A 19,988-nucleotide genomic window follows, 5' to 3' on the forward strand; every position below is an offset into this window, starting at 1 on the left:
GCTGCTGCATAAATTAGTTTGCTCTGGAGCCATCCTTCCTGAGCGAAGTCAAAAATATGTGAGCCGGAGGCTAAAAAACTGTGAGCTTGCTCACACTAACTCAGCTTAGAGGGAACACTGCTTGCGTCTAGCTTTAAAAAAAAAATAGAATGGCACCATTAGTATTTAGAAGGTCATCTATTACTAAGGTTGTGTGGCTTTTACCCAGAATCTGTGCAGGGCACCTAATACTATTAGTTGCTGCAGATTCCCTTTGTGGGGGCGGGGGGAAAGAGCCTAGATCCAGGGATAAAATAAAAACATATTCATGATAGCCTTCTCTTGGAAAGGAGTTCATTACAGTTCTTCAGGTTCAGTTAAGTGGCTGATGTTGTGGACTTCTGCATTAATCTGGGGTTGTATAGTCAGTTTCCTTAATGGTTTATGCAGAGAAGCTCTTAAATATTGTACATTGAGAAATACTCAAGTGGTTTAAGACTGCAATAACATGAGGGCTTGTTTGGAAACCAGTCCCAAAATGGACAGAATTTACTTCTGAATAAGTTGTTATTGGACTTTAAGGAACCTAATTTTTACTTTAGCAGACTGTGAGGGCTTTTCATTTAAATTAACGAAGGCTCAGCAGTACAAGCTAAGGGGTGTGTGTGTGTATTTTAAGATTACACTATCCAGGGTTTGAGACTTGAGTGAAAAAAACAAACAGGAACTCAGGAACTTCTACTAGTACAATTACAAATCCTGGTATGTACAGATGGTCAAATAATGATAGGAAATTTATGATCCTCCCCAACTTTTTGTGGTAGCCGATAATTATGAAGATATGACTCAACAATTAGTGTGCTTGATTTGTATAATCAAACAATATGCATAATATACAGATTAAGGTACCTGAAGTTTGGGGATTTGACTGCAGCAACTTTGTCATTCATTTAAACTCCTCTAAACAGTGGTTTCTTCTCTACCTCTTTAGTATTTTTGATATACCAATTTAAATGATAATGTCTTGGAAACTGTTGAAATGTTGAGACATCCTGGCTGCATTTAGCAGTATAGTGCATAAGCCAGCGTGTGCCATTGCTTTCAACAGCAGTCAAACTAGTCATAGTGTGTGTGTGTGTGTTTGGGGGGGAGCATGGTGTTGTTTTCAAAGTCTTTTATAAGCATCTGCAAGTGATTACTTTGCATACATTGTTGTTGGCTAGAAAATGATATAAACTGCTGCCTCCAGAGTGGAGGGAATTATTTCAGGTTTCAAGGCATGCTGAAATCAACAGGGTGTTGAAGTGCTGTTTGTGATTCCCAAAGTATAAGATGGATCTCCTGAAGAAGTCATAGGGAGTTTGTAGGCAGGGGTTTAAGGTCTTCCCTTGCTAATCTGAGCACAGATTTGTTTTGTTTTTTAATGTATTGACCTGGCTGATAGAACCAAGGGCAACCCTTTACTTTTTAATTTTCCCCCTTTTCCCTCTTCTTCTTGGTGGCTCCCAAATTACATTGCATGGCTCAGCTGTCTCCCATCCTTTTGCACACAATGAAATTCACAGATCTTTGTCTCTGTTTGATCCATGTTATGCTTGGCAACTTTGTCAAATATGTTTGGACAGATGGGCTCATTGCAGTGACATGTGAGAAACTGTCCTAAGGACACATGATTGGTTGAATCCAAGCAGCTTTTCTGCTGATGGAAAAGGGAAGAGATCGCCAAAAATGTTGGTGAACACCAGAAAAGCTGGTGATCACCAAAAAAGTTATACTGGGGAGCATGGGACCTGCATAGACAAAAGTTTTGTGGGACAGAGGCTGAAAGAATAAGGGAAGAGTGGTTGAACATAAAATCAAGGTGGAGCCTTTAGAATCTATGAATTTTGCTGAATTTGCACACATGCTCACAACTTTAATTGTGTATGAAGGACAGTAGGTCTTCTAAGCTATGGTGGTTTATGCCATTAATGCAGTTCAGTCAAGCATTCAGTAGGAGTTGAAACCAAATTCAGATCCCTTCTCCACCTGTGAACTTGGGCAAATTGCTGTCTCTGCTGTATAAATACTCTATGTCTAAATTGGAATGTGTGATAATAATATTGTAAAAACACACCAGTGAGGGTGAAGTAACACTAAAAATGTGTGATAGATCAATAGTAATACCTTGAAGTACAATCTCCCTGCATGCCCAAACCATACTTCAGTTGAAGCTCTCCTGCAGTTCCTGAAGGGAGAGTAAAGTAAGGAATATTTTTCTCAAATCTTTTGAAATACTCTCTGTTTAGATTTTCCTGTCTCTTTACTGGCAGCCTCCTAGGCAGCAGCTTCAACTAGACTGGAAGAGAGGTTGCTTAGGCATGATCTCAAGTTAATGTTTCCCTTTAGAAACAAAAGATGCCATAGAGTAAATCTGTTCCTGGATGGCACCACTGAATATTGCTCACACACATACAAAGACACACAGACACACACACAAAGGTCTTTGACTGGTTTTCTATGGGCAGGGATTTTTTGCCCCATTGAAAAACATTCAAACATGCAGCATGGCCCAGCATTCTTGAAATCATGTGCTTCTGGAACAATTTGAGCATGCGGTCTGGGATTTGTTTCAACGGTCCTTGACTGTTGGTGTATATTTTAATACCTGCTGCTTGAAAGCTATTTTATCTGATTTATGAATAATTTTACTCCATAGTTTTGCCTGTTGTGCTGTTTTGTTTTGGGGATTTGGGTGCATTGGGCGATGCAGAGAAAATGATTTCTTCCTAATAGGGGGCATCTTACAATACAAGACACAATTAGAAATGAACAAGAGTCCAGTAGCACCTCAAAGACTAACAAAATTAATGGCATGGTATGAGCTTTCATGAGTCACTGCTCACTTCTTCAGATATCTGAAGAAAAGGCTCATATCCTGCCACAAATTTTGTTAGTCTTCAAGGTGTTACTGGACTCGTGCTCTTTTTTTCTGCTACAGACAGACTAACATGATTACCCATCTTGATCTAAGATACAATTAAGCATTTATTTACTTTAGAAGCATGGATTTTGCTTTTAAAGGCTTAACAAGTTTGGGACTTGTGAGAAATTGCAAGGGGAGGGAGGAAGTAAACAGGAAATTCCCCTCCAACCCAAATCTCCTCTACCGGGATACTATAAGCCATTAGGGTGTTTAGCTGTATTTCTTCATATCTTTTTCTGCTTTCTTCCCACCCACTCTAAGGCCGCAGTCAGACGTGCCTTTAGATTCAACTCAGCTGTGAATGCCTGACAGATCTAAAGGGCAGAATCAGACAGCAACATCTGGGAAAGGTCCCAGAGTCGTTGGCACCCCATGCTGCTCCACCACAGAAGCAGAGTTAAAAGACACAGGGGAAAGTACGGTCCCAATGCTTGCTGACAGGCTACGGACGAACTTTTCCCTGTCTGATCACTCAAGCATGCTCTCATGCTGTCAGGATGGTCTGCTCATTTCAACCCGAATCGGTGCTGCTTTTTTCTCCTCGCTTAGCAGAATGCGTATAACTGCATACTCCATGGGGAACCCTCAGTGTGGAGGTGTGATTCCTAGTTTATTACATTTGACAAGTCTTTATTGGCATACGTATATACATACAATAGGAGATCAGATTAAATATAGATCAGAAAATACAAATCCATGTAGGGTAAAATTGGAGCTACGGCGCAGAAAAACACCATGAAAGCAGAAAAAACAATGGTTACTTATCAGAACGTATAGCCATAGCGCTAAGAAGAAACCTTGCTACTATTTCAGTTATTTCCGCATCTTGATTGTCAAGCAAAAACAGAACCTTAAAATCGTCAGATTCCTAGTTTATGCACATGGGAAACAAAAGGCAACCCCACCCCCCCACTCAGCCATGTGCCGTCTGATCGGGCAGTGATGGGCTGAGCACGCAGCGACAAAGGATGTGTGATCGCACAATGCCGTGTCAATTTCAACAGGGGGAAATAGGCTTGCTTCCCCTCTGCACCAAATGGCAGGTATGACTGCAGCCTAAATGACAATTAATATTCTTGCGGCAGTAAGGACGCTCAGTGCACACCAGGCCTTTTCTTTAAATTTACAAACTAAGGTTTTTCTGCATGCCTTGGGATTCCCGTTGCATGGATCCTTTTGCTGCCTTTGTGATAAGTACTCAATCATAAAGCTATCTATTAGAAAGAACAAGCTGGGTGGACCTTGGAGAATCTCAGGGTCTGATTTGTAAATCCCAGTTCCAGGATTCTATACATTCTTAGCAGCTTGAACAGGCTATTTCCCTCCCCTGCTCCACCTTTCTTTTCCCTTTAACTGACACTCGGCTGCTGTCAACCTTCCTGTCCCCTGGTGCATATTCAGCTATTATCAAGCTGCTTTTAGGACTTAGAAAATCTTATTTTTCTGCATATTGGGGGAACCCTCCCCCAACTGTATAAATCCTTGCCTTTTCTGTGGATGGACCAGTTTTGTTGCTTTCGTGATTATACTGGGATGGTTGGCAGGGGAGGGCACTTTACTGTTTGAAGCAGTGATGATGTCTGTGCTGGTTTGCATCTTGATTTTTTTTTCTTTTGCTTTCTCGCCAATAGTCCCACCTGCTATTAAAGGAGGAAATATTACCACTGAGGTCTCGACATTGCTGAACAGTGCAATAAAGCTGGAGTGTGAGACAAGGGGAATCCCAGGTCCTACAATAACATGGTATAAAGATGGACGTCCAATTATTTCCAGCCCAGAAGCCCTTTACCTGGAAAGGGGACAATTCCTTCAGATCCCTCGCGCTCAGATCTCCGATTCTGCTAAGTACACATGCCAAGCAACAAATGTAGCTGGGACTGCTGAAAAGACATTTCAAGTGGATGTCTATGGTATAAAGATATTAGATATAATCCACTTTGAAGGGGGGGGCAGTCTTGTCATTTTTCTTAACCTACTTCTGTTTGCTGTTTGTGGTGCTGTGAAATGGTCAGACGCGATTTTCTAGTTTCTAGCACACCCAGCTCACAGAAATAGATGTTGCCAGGGCTATTTTTGGGCAGGAACGCACAGGAACGGAGTTCCGGCTGGCTCCCAAGTTGACCACGTCCAGCAGGAACTCATTAGCATAATAGGCCACACCCAATAGCAGAAACTCATTAGGATTGGCTACATTAGGGGTGTATGGCCTAACATGCAAAGGAGTTCCTGCTACGAAAAAAGCCCTAGGTTTTGACAACAAACATGGTAAACAGAATAAGAAGCAAAAGGTGGGTGTGGCTGGATGACTATACTTCTGGTAAAATGGGGGTGCAGCCTAATATGCTAATGAGCTATGCTCTCATGGGTGTGGCTGGATATGCTAATGAGTTTCAGCTGTTGGGTGTGGCCTATTATGCTAATGAGTTCCTGCTGGGCTTTTTCTACAAAAAAAGCCCTGGATGTGCAATCATTTAAGTGAACATACATGGCCTGTGGTGGGAGTATTCGCTTTCCCCATACAGAACTGTACCTGGGTTCTTTGTATAGGGAAACCATGGTGGCTAGATATCCAAATGTGCAGAAAGGACATGTCCATTCTCATGTGCCGTATTCTTCTGTGTTGGGGTACAAGGACCATGGGGGAAAGGGAACAAAATCCCTGCATCCTGGGTTGCTTTGTGGACCCAAAAACCAGACCGTACACCTTTCTCAGTTTGTTCTCATGTTGTGAGAGCAAGGAAACAATGCAGAGTCTAGGGTTGCCTGTACTGGACTGGGAGATTCCTGGAGATTTGGAGACAGTGCTAGGGGAGGGTGGAGGCTTTGGAAGGGAGGGGGGAGCTTAGCAGGGCTGTGATTCTATAGAGTTCCCTCTCTGAAGCTTCCATTTTCTCCACAGGAACTGATCTCTGTAGTTTGGAGATCAGCTGTAATTCCAGGGGAACTCCCTCCCCCACCTAACAGAGCCTGTATGGTCTGGGCAGACAGCTTAAATCTCCAGTCTTCAGTGAGAGCTAGAATCCTCTCAAGGAATCCAAAGTCGATCACTTTAACCCTTTGCGTGGCTGGAAATCATAAGAAGTGCTTTCCGGCAGCAAGAAAGAACTTTGATTCCTAGAAAGGATATTTCTTTTAAGGACTGAGTTGCTTCCCTCCCTTCCCCAACACACATGTGTGAGTATGTATCCCTGTCTCAATCACATTTTTCATTGTCCCCTTCCCCCAAGGAGCTCAGGGCTGTGTACATGATTATCCTCCATGTCATTGACACTACAACCCTATGAGGAAGGTTAGAGTGACTGCCCCAAAGTCACTCAGTAAGCTTCATAACAGAGTGGGGATTTAAATATATTTTCTGGCTTAGATTGCATTGCTCACAGAACACTTCTTTCCTTTTCTCTTCCTCAAGTTCCTCCAGTCATTGAAGGTGACTCTGAAACAGCCCACAGCAAACAAGTAGTTGCTGGCAGTTCGCTGGTTTTGGAGTGTAATGCTGCTGGCAACCCTCCTCCTCTGCTTACCTGGTTAAAGGAGGGTGTTCCTGTGAAAATAAGCGATAATCTCCACATTGTGGCCGGGGGGAGGAAACTGGAGATCTTGAATGCCGGAAAGGCTGACCATGGGCAGTATGTATGTGTGGCTACCAGCATAGCAGGAGAAAAGGAGATCAAATATGATGTGGAAATCCTCGGTATGTAATCAACATTGCATTTAAATTGTGCTTTCTGTTTAGCTTGTTCCCAAATTTACATTTCCATAAGTATATTCAAGACTAGGTTTAGTCTCTACAGAATTTCTCTTGTCCCGATCGGTATTAAGACTGTAATGGATAGGGTAGCAACCAGTGGGAGGGTTAGGAGGCAGGGATATGGGTGTGTGTGATGTCACCAACATCACTATGTGACTTCCAGGTATAACCTGGAAGTAACAATGGGTTACTTTAGGAATCATGATTCCTAGAGCCACATGTTGTCATTTCCAGGCTGTACCTGGAAGTGACGTGCCAGAGCAGAGGATGCCAGTGGGTTTTAAAAGTACTTTTCTGCCACCACCACAGGTGATCAGTGGGAGGCCTCCAACAATTTTAATAATGGACTATTCCTCACGTTTTGTGCACATATGCATGTTGGTATGAGGGTTCCCCCTAAGGTGTGCTAGCCCATGCTAGTGCACAGATTTTCAGCCCCCAGTGCACAGATATTCATCTCAGCCCAAGGGTCTGAGTAGTGGGTGGCCCTGCCCTCCCACTTAGCCCCCAGCCTGGGCTATAAAGGGTGCCTACTCCCAGCAGCCCTCCTGGCTGAGTGGCACAAGATGGGAACTGCTGTCCTGCCAACTGAGGCACTGCTGCTGCCGAACCCCAAGCTGCTTTCCTGCCTCTGCTGTTGCACCCAGCCATCCTGGAGCGGTTGGGGAGTCATCCTGTCAATGGCCTTTGGCCAGAAATGCAGACCAGCACTTCTTCCTGGGCCTCCCACTGCCAGCAGGCCCCTCACTGGAAGGATGGTCTGGGTCAGTGGGTAGCTGAGCCAGGCTTTGAGTGCTGATGGGTGGGTTTGTGCCTCACAGGGTAGTTTGGGGCCATGCCTCCCCACCTGAACTGAGACTGTGCTCCAGAGCCATCGGGGGGATCATTGTTCTGGTAGCACAGAAGATCCTGGGTTCACTTTCTCCTGCAGTCCAATTTAAACTTGGCTGCTGGATAAGTGAGCCCCAGGAGCTCCTGTGCCACGCAGAGCACATTGCTCCCAGAGACACAAAAGATTCTGGGCTCACTTTCTCCTGCCCAGGCTGCACGTCTGCCTCCCTTCCCTTCAACAGCCTTCTTCCAGGAACATGGCCCGGGACTCCTCTGAGGGCCTTCTGCTGACAGTGCCATGGGGGGGAGGCTTTGGGGCTCCCTCTGCAGGAAAGGTGGTCTGGGGGGCCTCCCCCCCCCAATGGCCTTCTTCAAGGAACACAACCAAGGGCTCCTCTGAAGGCCTTTCTTTCTTTCTTTCTTTCTTTCTTTCTTTCTTTCTTTCTTTCTCTCTTTCCCCATCTATATGCTTTCTTTCCACCTCTCCCCTTCCTTCCTTCCTTCCTTCCTTCCTTCCTTCCTTCCTTCCTTCCTTCCTTCCTTCCTTCCTTCCTTCCTTCCTTCCTTCCCCATCTATATGCTTTCTTTCAGGAGGGCTGAATATAGAGAGGTACCTGGCTGCTCCCAAGATCTGAAGGTTCTGTGGACCACCAATTCCAACCTTACAACTGCTGAAATGCAAATATACCTCTTGATCCAGATTATTTTTGTTCCAGTAATCAGAATAATTAAAATGTGGTTTCATGGTTGCAGGGTGTGATCCGGCATTTTATGGAAATATGCCTACAATCCAAGAACAAAAACGAAGCCATAATTCCACTAGAACCTTAAGAAAATTGATTTGTACAAAATCCCATTAAACAGATCAAGTCCTTCACAAAGACCTTTCTGTACTGAACTGGAATACAGACCCTCTTCTTTGGGAAGGAAACCATCCACAACAGCTGAGACTCCCTGCAAGAAACAGCATTTTCCTTGGCTACCTATTGAACTCCTGGCAGAGCAGGTGTGTTAATTAGGTCTCCTTGCCTGAATCTCTTGTTTCCAATCTCAACCCTGGTTTCAGGAAGGATCGTTTATTTATTTCATTTGTCTTTCCCACTGAGACCAAAGGTGGATTACATTTAAAAAATGTTATAAAGACAATACAATCCATACAGTCATTACGAATGGATTATAAAATTAGACGGTAAAGCAAAAATAATAGCTTAATAATACAAGAAACAAACCACTAAAACAAGATTAAGTAAACTTGACACAATGGAATAATAACAGTTTAAGACACAGCACAGACAGTGGAAGAAAATCAGACTACAAAACTAGAAAGCAATGCAAAAATAGCATGATATATACAATAAACAGTGAAAACTGTCTAAAAACTCTTACCGGCCTTAAAACTAACTAACTAAAACTCTCTTCCCTTTATAAAGATGCCCTCCTGAACAATTCATTTTTTAAAAAGTCTGCAGAAGGAAAGAAGTGCAGGAACTTTCCTGACCTGTCAGGCAGGCCATTCCGCAAGCTGGGAGCGACTACGGAGAACGTTTGGGTATGGGAAGCAGGTAAATCTTACCCTTTTGCAAGGTGGCCTCTTCAAAAGGTTTTGCTAAGATGAATCAAGAAAGGCGGTCATGCAGATATGAGGGTCATGAAAGGCTGTTTAGGCTATCACCAGTAGTTTGAAATGAACTTGGAAACTGATTGTTAACCAGTAGAGCAACTATAGAATAAGTGAAATTTGCATACTCCAACTGGTGTCAAGTCCCAGCTGATTTATGGTGACCCTGTAGGGTTTTCAAGGCAAGAGATGAACAGAAGTGGTTTGCCATTGCCTGCCTCCCCATAGCAACCCTGGACTTCCTTGGTGGTCTCCCATCCAAGTACTAACAAGGGCTAACCCTGCTTAGCTTCCAAGATCTGATGAGATCAGGCTAGCCTAGGTAATACAGGTCAGGGCATACTTCACCCAGCTTCTAGTAATAACTACAAGTGGGGTTTCTATGTTGTCTTCAAGGACAGAGTCACATAGAGTGCATGATGTGCACAGAACACAACTATTTACATGATGTTTGTACTCAGTTATGCTCCCATTTCACTCCAGTGTTCTGCTCCACTGATTTCTTCTTCATTGGAAAACCAAACCTAAGGTCACAAAGATCAAAAGTCTGGTGAAGAACAATACATATTTTACAAAAGATGCTCTGAATGCATGGGATGGCTGAGAATAAACTGAGTTACAAATCAGGTTATTTATCCATCATATAAAGAAGTACTTAGTTTTCTGTGTTTTACTGACTGCAAACAGTTGCATCTGCGGAGGAGTAGGGAATACCTCCTTCACTCCCTCCCTCCCTCCCTCCCTCTGTGTTTTTTTAAAATGCAGGCTCACTCACAACTTTAATCCTAGTAGGTCTTTTGGCTCATTAAGTAAAATTCTGGCTCATGAGGCTCTGCAGCTTAGAGGGAACATTGGTTAGTATCACTGGGTGACAGTGGACTCTTCTCATCATTTGGGGCTACTCTTTCTCTAAAGTTTTCTTGGCTTACATAATCATGAGTCAAATCCACCTGTAGGGTTGCAGGGATGCTGAAACTGATTTGTTCAGTCTGAGAGTAGCTGGTGCTGCTTTGAAACTAGTGTTCATATTTATGCTCTTGTATTGCCTGCTCAGCTTGTACACAAATAGGTCATTACAGGTACCATTTGGGATTTTCATTTCATGTAAAAAAAGCAGCCATTTTTATCATTTAAACATTTTTTTTTTAAAAGGCCAATAGATTTTTATTACAAAAACATTTCTTGGGGGAATAAAACAGATATGAGTTTTGCACCAAACTAACATACCTTTGGGTTTTGCACATATCCAACACACTTTGTGCAGCCAGAGCAATCCTCGTAGTATTTATATTCTCAGGTTTTTGTCATTTAAACATTAATGGGCTCATGCTGTACCTAGCCCATATAATCTGCTTACATATTATCAGCTCTACTACTGATATTTGTCATTTAAAAATAACATGCTGTTATGCTGCAGTGTCAGTCCTGTGCACTGACAATTAACAGTAAGATCAGTAAGAAGATTACAAATTCTTCAGGCACAAATGATTCTGTAACACACAAGTAACCCATTGCCAGTTTTCTAAGCCTTGGAAACTGTTTGAAGGTTTACAGCAATCTATATCGGTGTTAAATAAACCCTTGTTGTTTGATCCTGTAAACTTTTAGTGTTTTAAATCCCTAGTAGCAGAAGTCTTCAGTGATCTAATCTCCCATCCAAAGAAACTTGATAAAGGAAACTCTGTAAAGTTTTCCTTGAATTTTCTATTACTCAAGAAAGGGAGAAGCATGAAACGCTCCTTTAAATATTGGTTTTGAATTCTGGCAGTATTTCTCACACATCAAACTGCTTTCTGCTATGTCAGGCCATGGCTCTATCAGCATCAGTATGTTCTACTCTGACTGGCAGCAGCTCTCCGGAGTCTCAGGCAGAGGCCATTCACATAATCTCCTATCAGATCCTTATACCCGTAGATGCTGGGAATTGAACGTGGGTCCTTCTGCGTGCTGAGCACTGATTGTGCCTCCTGTTTTGGCTTTCTGATTAGTGCCACCAAGTATGGAAGGAGGAAACGAATCTTCAGACTATATTGTGATTCTCCACAGCCCTTTGGAGTTGGACTGTCCAGCAACAGGAACGCCTTTGCCAACAATCACGTAAGGAGCAGAAGGGCAATTGTAAAATATGCATGAATTGGCCTGAGATTTGGCTGGGGGTAAAGGTTTAAATATAGTTTGACCATGTGCTAAAAAGAAAGGGACATGTATGTGGCCCTATTTCTCAGGGTGGTGATGTCCTTTTCCTTTAGTGGGAATGAAATACTCTTAACATGGTATGATTCAGATATTTTGTGTGTGTGTGCTAGATAGAACATAATTGCCTTCAGGAGGCAAACCACAGATCCACTTAGACTCTCGGGCCTCCAGAAGCATTCAGAATTTCCTGTGTTATATATAATCCCCCCCCCCCATTTTGGTGTAGTGGTTAAGTGCGCGGACTCTAATCTGGGAGAACCGGGTTTGATTCCCCACTCCTCCACTTGCACCTGCTGATGTGACCTTGGGTCAGTCACAAACTCTGGCACAGCTGTCCCTGAAAAAGAGCAGTTTCTGTCAGAGCTCTCTCAGCCCCACCCACCTCACAGGGTGTCTGTTGTGGGGAGGGGAAGGGAAAGGAGTTTGTAAGCCGCTCTGAGACTCCAAGTGAAGGGCGGGGTATAAATCCAATCTCCTCCTCCTCCTCCTCTTCTTCTTTCTCTGTCCTCTCCACTCAAAAATTTCTTTAGGGTTGTGAAATTGTGCATTGGGTTGTATGCTTTTTCTTCAAGAGTTTATTTTGTCCTCCCCAGTATGGCTTGGAAAGCCAGCAGAGGCAAACAGAAATTTGTGTATGTAAAAAAGCTAAGGGTATATATATGATTGATGACTCTGGGTTAGGAAGTTACTGGAGAGCCGGGGTGGAGCTCGGGGAGGACAGGGTTTGGGAAGCAGAGGAACCTTAGTGGGCTGAAATGCCATAGGGCCCATCCTCCAAAGCAGCCATTTTCTCCAGGGGAACTGATCTCTTTTGTTTGGAGATCAGTTGTAATTCAGGCAAACTTTTAGACTCCAAATGAAAACATAGAAACTCTCCCAAAAAGTTTTTAAAGACAAGTAATGATACTCATAGGAATATATTAAATATACTGAATTTATAAACACATACAGCACTTCAAAAGAATGTAGTGCACATCATAAAGTCCCACAAAACACAGAATGGTGATTCTTAAAGTAATACAATCTAAAATAGTTCACAAGCATAAGCCCTCCTAGGGGCAATAACAGTCCATAGAAAATACTGTCCAGTATTCCCCAACAGTACCGTACATAATATTAAGACCGTTTCGAAGAAAATCCTTCATCAAAGGGTATAGTGAGTCAAGGTAGGTACAATGACCATGCATAAATCAAAATGCTATTTTGTATTAAGTGGAGTCCAAGGCTTCTTAGCAAATTCACAACCCAATGGTATCAAATCTAGCAGGCAAAAAATTTTTGATTGCCCCTTTTCTGTTTCAGAACACTGTTCTCACTTTTCCCTGCTTGTCATTTTTTAAAAGCCTTTATCCAACACAGATATACTCCATTTAAGTGAACTGCAATTTGATAAAGGAAGAAGAGTTAATATATGCATGTGTTTGGGGCAACCTAGAGTGGTGCATTCAGATCTAGAAAATGCACTCTCCAGCTCAGCATTCATTAGTTTGAACTGAAAGAACTGGAAGCTGAAGCCTAAGGTGCAAAATGCAGCCATTTGTAGTAGTGCTTCTGTGGTGTACTTCTTAGAGTATTGAACTCAGATGAGGGAAGTTTGGGCTTCCAATCTCTACTTGCTGTAGAACATACAGGGCCAGTTGCTGTCTTTGCGCATAACTTATCTCTATGGTTGCCAAGTGGCACTCCCCTCCTCTGCGGGGGACTCCCGGCCGGCTCCCGGTGTTTTCCCTTGTATGGCCGTGGCCCCGCCCCCAGCGTGCCCGGCGTCATAGCGTCACTTCTTGGTGACGCGCACGCCGGGGCGGGGTTCCCCCCGGGGCCCAATTCCCCAGCGTCGGGGAACGGGCCTCTTTGCTGTAGAACATACAGGGCCAGTTGCTCTCTTTTCACATAACTTATCTCACAGTGTCGTTGTGAGTATAAAATGGCAGAAGGAAGATCTGTGTCTACTATTCTGAGCTCCTTGGAGGAGGAAAAGCGAGATTAAAACATGGTGGATATGTTGACCAGGCAAAGAACAGAAAAGAAAAGAGGGGTTCCTGGTATTTATAACACTTTTGCCACTCTAAGGCTTCCTGCAGTGCACTGGTCGCAGGGGTAGGTGTCATGCATTCCTGAGGAGAGCTCATGAGGCCATGATTACTCATTAGACTAGGCCTTGGCCCTTATCTCTGAGTCTGTAGTTTCTATTTTGTAAACAGGTGTTCTATATGTTCTAAGGCATACAACCTTATACGTGATCTAAAGCACATAACCCATACATTTTTAGATATCTGATTTCTGTTCTCTAGATGGTTGAAAAATGGCCAGCCAATCGAAGGTGGAGCTGGATATAAGATCTTACTCAATGGACGCAAGCTTCTCATCTCACGAGCAGAAGTGTCAGACACTGGCCATTATCAATGCATAGCAACAAACAAGGCAGGGGATCACGAAAAAGAGTTTGGTGTGACTGTGCATGGTACGTGCTGTGTAAAATGGTTTTTAAGAATCCTTTTTATGTTACCATGGCAGTTTGGGGGAGAGAACAGTGCAACTCCTCCTTCAAAAACTGCAAGCCACATGGAAGAGGTCCACACTGTGATTCTGTTCCATGCTAGGGTTGCCACAGTCAATGGTGTGTGTGCACGCATGCACATCATGAACAGTATCTACTGTGTTATGAAAGTGATGCCAGGAGAAACTCTAATGGTTAGTGCAACTCCTCCTTCAAAAACTGCAAGCCACATGGAAGAGGTCCACACTGTGATTCTGTTCCATGCTAGGGTTGCCACAGTCAATGGTGTGTGTGCACGCGTGCACATCATGAACAGTATCTACTGTGCTATGAAAGTGATGCCAGGAGAAACTCTAATGGTCAGATATACATTAAATTTGTGACTGCCACTAAAGAGGAGGATAAGTCTATCAATTGCCCTGTCAACACGAGGGGTTTTGGGCCGGATCGGGGACAGAGCAAACGGGCGCGATCCCACTGCAACATCTGGGCAGCGTTGCGTGCCCGTCCCTGATCCGGCCCTTCCCCCGGAGAGACGCATCAAAAATGAACCACCTACCGAGGTGGTTCATCCACGACGCCCGCATCAAGGCTGGCTGTGGGATTGCCGGCCCGTCTTTCTGCCAGCGCATCCCCGGCTCCTGCCTGAACTGCGCATGCTCAGACATGCGCAGTTCGGCAGTCTCTCATTCCCCTCCGTCGCTTCCCCCGGCATCTGATCGTGCCGGGGAGGGAATGCTCAGGGGATCAATGTGATCCCGCCGCGGCGTGTTTCTTTTGGTGCGGCTTTCAAAAGCCGCGCTTCAGCCCATCCCTTTCCCCCTCGTGTGGCAGGGGCCAATGGCCACTAGCCATGGTGACTGTGAGGAACCTCCACATTCAGAGGCACTAAGCCTCAGAATCCCAGAGCCATGAGGCAACATCAAGGGAAGGCCTTGGCCTCTATACCCTGTTGTTGGCCATCCAGAGGAACTGGTTGGCCACTGTGTGAAACAGGATGCTGGACTAAATGGACCATTGGTCTGATTCATAAGGGTCCTTCTTATGTTCTTATACAGGTTGAATCCCTTCCTACTCTTTATTTATTTTATTTAGGGGATATAGATGCTGCTTCTTGAGGCTGCTTCCAAGTGAAAACAATACCATAAAATCATAACAATAATAAATTTTCAATATAAAAACAAAACAAGCCATTAAAGCACAATACTCTGGAGCACCAGAGCAATTTACCCATGGTACGGTATTTTGTGTCTCCCTACCCTTGCTTCATAATGTTGACTGCTGATGGAGGAAACTCAGAACTCCATGATGTTAAGACAGGGGCAAATTGACGTAGTCATTAAAGAAGAAGGAATTAAACACATGGTTGTAATTTTCAGTGGCAGTTATGCATTCAATGTATCATTTAGCTTGGCCCTTAGCGTAATCATTGCAAGGTGTTTGCTTCATTTCTTCTGACTATATGCATATCTATAGTAGCAGGATGACTCACAAGAACTAATCCGATGCAGTTCACTGAAGTAAATAATCTGGTATAATATTATAATTTGAAGCTACTGCATAAAGTTATTTATTGGTTTCTGCAGTCCCTCCAGCAATCAAATCGACTGGGCCTTCTGAGAGATCTGTAGTCATACACAAACCAGTAAAACTGCAGTGCATCGCCAATGGCATTCCTACGCCTTATATTACCTGGTTAAAAGATGGTAGGCCTGTGAACACAGCTCAAGAAAATATAAGAGTGAGTACCAAGCTTTAACTTATTAACAGTTCTAACAATGAACAGTTGTTGCCCTATTGGTTCAGAGGAATCAGAGGCAAGAATTCTACTGGTGCAGAATCATACAAGCTATTGAATGGCATGACATTCTTCAGAAAAATGGAATATGTGATCATTGGTTTTATACAGAGAGCCAAATTGTCACTACATTTTTAGTAACTACAATACATAGTCTCCCATTCTTTCCCCCCCTCCCCAAACTTCTATGATATATTTTGAATATGATATATTTTGTTTTATAACTTGGTCCCAAAAGCCAGAATCCTAATCCTTTTTGTCTGAAAAACTGGGATTAATGGAGGAAAAGATCTATAGTGAGGAGTGCACTGATCAAGCAAGCCCAGGATCTAGAGATCCAACCTCTGGTAACCAAGCAGGGTTGCCAGTTTTGCTTTGGGAAATTCCTGAAGATTTTGGGGATGGAGCCTGTAGTGGATGGAGTTTGAGGAGGTGTGGAACCTCAGTAGGGTGTCATGCCACAGATTCCACCCTCCAAAGCAACCATTTCCCCCAGGGGAACCGATCTCTCTCTATTATCTCTATTATCTGTAGATCAGTGGTAATCCTGGGAGATCTTCAGGCTCCACCTTAAACCATAGTGTTTTGCCCAAAAACCAGAGCATCCCTCCCTACATCACCAACGTGCCTGTGTCACTTTTGGGTGACATAGGCATGTTGCTCCCCATTACTGGGGGGACTTCCTTCATTCAGTCAGCTGGCCAGCAGCAAACAGGAGCCCACAAAACCAGGGGATCCCCAACCCCCCAACTGGGGACTGGCTGGCAACCCTAAACTAAGGGGGGGTGGAGTTCTCCTGGAATTACAGCTGATCTCCACACTACAGTATCCCTGGAGCAGAATACAACTTCAGAGGGGGAACCCTATGGCATCAATCCCTGATGAAGTCCCCCCTCCCCAAGCTCCGCCCTCCCCAAGCTCTGCCCCCAAATCCCCAGGAATTTCCCAAGCTGGACTTGGCAAAACTATTGGGCATGTGACATATAGCCTTTTCAACTGTTTACCTAGATTATGGAATTTACTGCTAAAGAAGGCCTACCGGACCCCCTTCCTTCTGGAAGCTAGAAGGAATCATGCATCTCAGTGTTTGCTTACATTCCAGAGAAGGCAATTGGAGTCTAGTAAACCTTTTTATGTTGCTGTTTTTTTTCTTGTTTTTCTTGATATTTCTGTCAATGTTTGCTCTCACTAAGGTCCATGTGTGTGGCAATCTGATCTATTTTAATTATGATTTGGGTGTTAAAAATCTTGTTAGCTGCCTTGATTCCTACAAAAATAGTGGAAAGATTGGGTATAAATGTTTTAAATGCATAAATAAGCTCCCAGCAAATAAAAAGGCCAAGTTACAAACAGTACCCTGAATTTTAGTCTACCTAGGTCCAAGCATGCTAGCATAATATAATGTTTATCCATTCTGCAAAATGTATCCTAAACTGGAAGGTTAACTAACTTCTGGATTTTTGAGCATCACAGCATCCCCCCCCTCCCGAATACTATCATAACATAAAAGTAGAATGGGGGTTTAATGAAATTGTGCTAGTGTGCATACATGCTTTTGGAAATCTCACTGGTTGTGATGGAACTTATCATTTCATTGGTCCCTTGGCTTGCCTTTGTTGTTCTGGAGCAGCTGGAATCTTCAGGCCGCATTCTGCAGATTGCCAGAGCCCTGGTGGAAGATGCTGGCAGATACACCTGTGTAGCAACAAACGCGGCAGGGGAAGCTCAGCAGCACATCCGGCTGCATATATATGGTAATGGTTTTCCTGACTAGTGGCTTAGTTTGTCCTATTGATCATAAAATTACCCACCCACAGCCAGTTTTTGTGTTCAGTTCCTCCTGTTTTGCAAGCATCTGAAAAGCTTTTAGCACCTCTAGTCACTTTAGAGGTTTATCCTTCACCATTATAATCTCAATAATCACTTTTCTGTAGCTAAAGTCGAGTTCTAATTGAGGTGGTAAACCTGTATCTGGGCTATAAATTACTTCAGAATGCAGGTGATGGCTCACATGATTCATTTATCCACTACGGGAAAAGAGCTGCCTCCATATAGAACAGCAGTAAGCCAAAAAGAATTCAAAACTGGAAACTTTCTCCTTGACATGTCACCTCAGTGAGAACTAGGCCAGGGAATCTGCAAGACTAGTTTTGGTGTAATGTTATTATTTATGGACACAGAAAGAAGAAGAAGAAGAGATTGGATTTATACCCCGCCCTTCACTACCCAAAGGTGTCTCAGAGCGGCTTACAAACTCCTTTTCCCTTCCCCTCCCCACAACAGACACCCTGTGAGGTGGGTGGGGCTGAGAGAACTCTGACACAAACTGCTCTTTTTCAAGGACAGCTGTGCCAGAGCTTGTGACTGACCCAAGGTCACATCCAGCAGGTGCAAGTGGAGGAGTGGGGAATCAAACCCGGTTCTCCCAGATTAGAGTCCGCACACTTAACCACTACACCAAACCACTACACACTTAACCACTACACCAAACTGGCTCTCAGAAAGTGGCAAGAGAAGTTTACTGGGCACAAGGACTGATCTCTGCAGACACCCCTCAGAGCCATAAGTAGCCAATTTTGCGGCTGAGGTAAGAATATAAAATTACACCCCCCCATGTTTCATAGTAGTTATTTTGGTAAAAAGGTAAATAAATAAATTACAAGAGTAATAATACATTTATTTTAGTCATAGTATACTTTTTCTGCACCCCTCAGCATTGTGTCCCCAAGGCAAGTGCCTCAATTTCCTCAACCGTGTTCTGGATATGATGATGGCTACCAAGTAAAGAAGTAAAGAAAATAATCCTCGGTCTGTCTAAACTGGCCAATCTAGAAAACACTGGAAGATTCATGATAGGTTGAACCATTTTTTTAAAAAAAATTATAAACAGCAACTATGGAGAGGTTAAATTAATTGAATTGTAGATATAACTCTTTCCTCCCACACCATTTTCCTGACCTGAGTGGGCCCCTGCAATGCTCCCTGTAAGCTGTGGAAGTGGCATACTTGCCAGCAGTGTTCCCTCTAAGCTGAGTTAGTGTGAGCTAGCTCACAGTTTTTTAGCCTCCAGCTCACAAATTTTGTCTTAACTCAGGGATGGCCCCAGAGCAAACTAATTTATGCAGCAGACAAATCGCTCACTCACAACTTTAAGGCCAGTAGATCACAAAGTAGAAGTTTTGCTCACAAAACTCCACAGCTTAGAGGGAGCATTGCTTGCCAGATATTCATAATCGATTTGCTATAGATCCAGAAAGGTTTTGAGGAACTCTGGGCCTGTACTGAGGAGAAACTGAGATAAAACTGTCAGTGATATTGTAGCTTTTGGTGTATAGGAATTGATTATGGAAAATTATATAGCAGGTAGAAACAATCTTCTTGGCCCAAAGGCCCAAACTCCTCTAACTAATTGGTATGCCAACAAATGGAATGATGTGGTTGAGACTAAGCCAAGCCTCAGTGACTCTGACAGAACCTCAGAGGTTTGACTCAGATCCAGATGCCATCAACACAGGGCCAGAGGCAATGATGACATAAGTCATGTCCATCGCATTCTTCTATGCTACCAGCCCAAGTGCCATTGCCAGTACCTCAAGGGGATTTCATTGGTTGCTTGTTAAAAAATAACAGCCCTGCCTGCCATACAAAATGGTCTGGTGTGCCACTGTTTTGCATATGGGTCCTGGGTTGCCTACCCCTAAGCTGTAGTATCTTTCCTCTGTTCCTATTCCTTCTACTTCCACACCCCAATATTGACTCTGAGGCTGTGGTCACATACACTAAATAATCCACTTTCAATCCACTTTCAGACTGGATTTTTACTGTGTGAACTGGCAAAATCCAGTTGGAAAGTGCATTGAAAGTGGATTATTTAGTGTGTGTGACCGCAGCCTGTGTGTATGGTGCGAGGCACCCCAGTTCCCCAAACATCCTATTCTGGGGCGCTCTGCATTTGGCAGTATGTTTTCATGGCCCTTTCTTTGAGCCATATCAGCCTTCCCTTGCCCAGAAAAAGCTACTCTTTCTGTGACAAGATCATGGAAACAGCAGTGCACAGGCCAAAAAGAGCCTGTGCACAGCGTGGGTGAACAATCATAAGACCATGCTTTTCTTCTTCTTTTTAGAGCCACCCAGTCTGATGGACGCGGGGAAAATGATAAATGAGACTGTGGTTATGAACAATCCAATACAGATGGAGTGCAAAACATCTGGGAATCCTCTGCCAGGTATGTGTGTTGTAAAGTGCTGTCAAGTCACAGCCAGCTTATGGTGACCCCAGCAAGGGGCTGTCAAGGCAAATGAGAAGCAGAGGTGGTTTCCCATTGCCTTTTCAGAGTCTTCCTTGGTGGTTTCCCT

At 43.7% G+C, this 19,988-nt stretch overlaps 1 protein-coding gene across 1 annotated transcript in view; it reads left to right on the plus strand.

The window, feature by feature from the left end:
* Nucleotides 1–19,988, plus strand: part of HMCN1 (hemicentin 1) — a 234,521-nt gene that overhangs the window by 68,466 nt on the left and 146,067 nt on the right. Inside the window, exons 22-28 of the mRNA XM_015415242.1 lie at nt 4,576–4,854; nt 6,354–6,635; nt 11,130–11,238; nt 13,629–13,798; nt 15,421–15,575; nt 17,263–17,386; nt 19,757–19,858. Coding sequence (XP_015270728.1) covers nt 4,576–4,854; nt 6,354–6,635; nt 11,130–11,238; nt 13,629–13,798; nt 15,421–15,575; nt 17,263–17,386; nt 19,757–19,858 — 1,221 coding nt within the window. The remainder of the gene's footprint in view (nt 1–4,575; nt 4,855–6,353; nt 6,636–11,129; nt 11,239–13,628; nt 13,799–15,420; nt 15,576–17,262; nt 17,387–19,756; nt 19,859–19,988) is intronic.

This window comes from Gekko japonicus, unplaced genomic scaffold, assembly GCF_001447785.1.
Source record: "Gekko japonicus isolate JY-2015 unplaced genomic scaffold, Gekko_japonicus_V1.1 scaffold269, whole genome shotgun sequence".
NCBI classification, from domain to species: Eukaryota; Metazoa; Chordata; class Lepidosauria; order Squamata; family Gekkonidae; genus Gekko; species Gekko japonicus.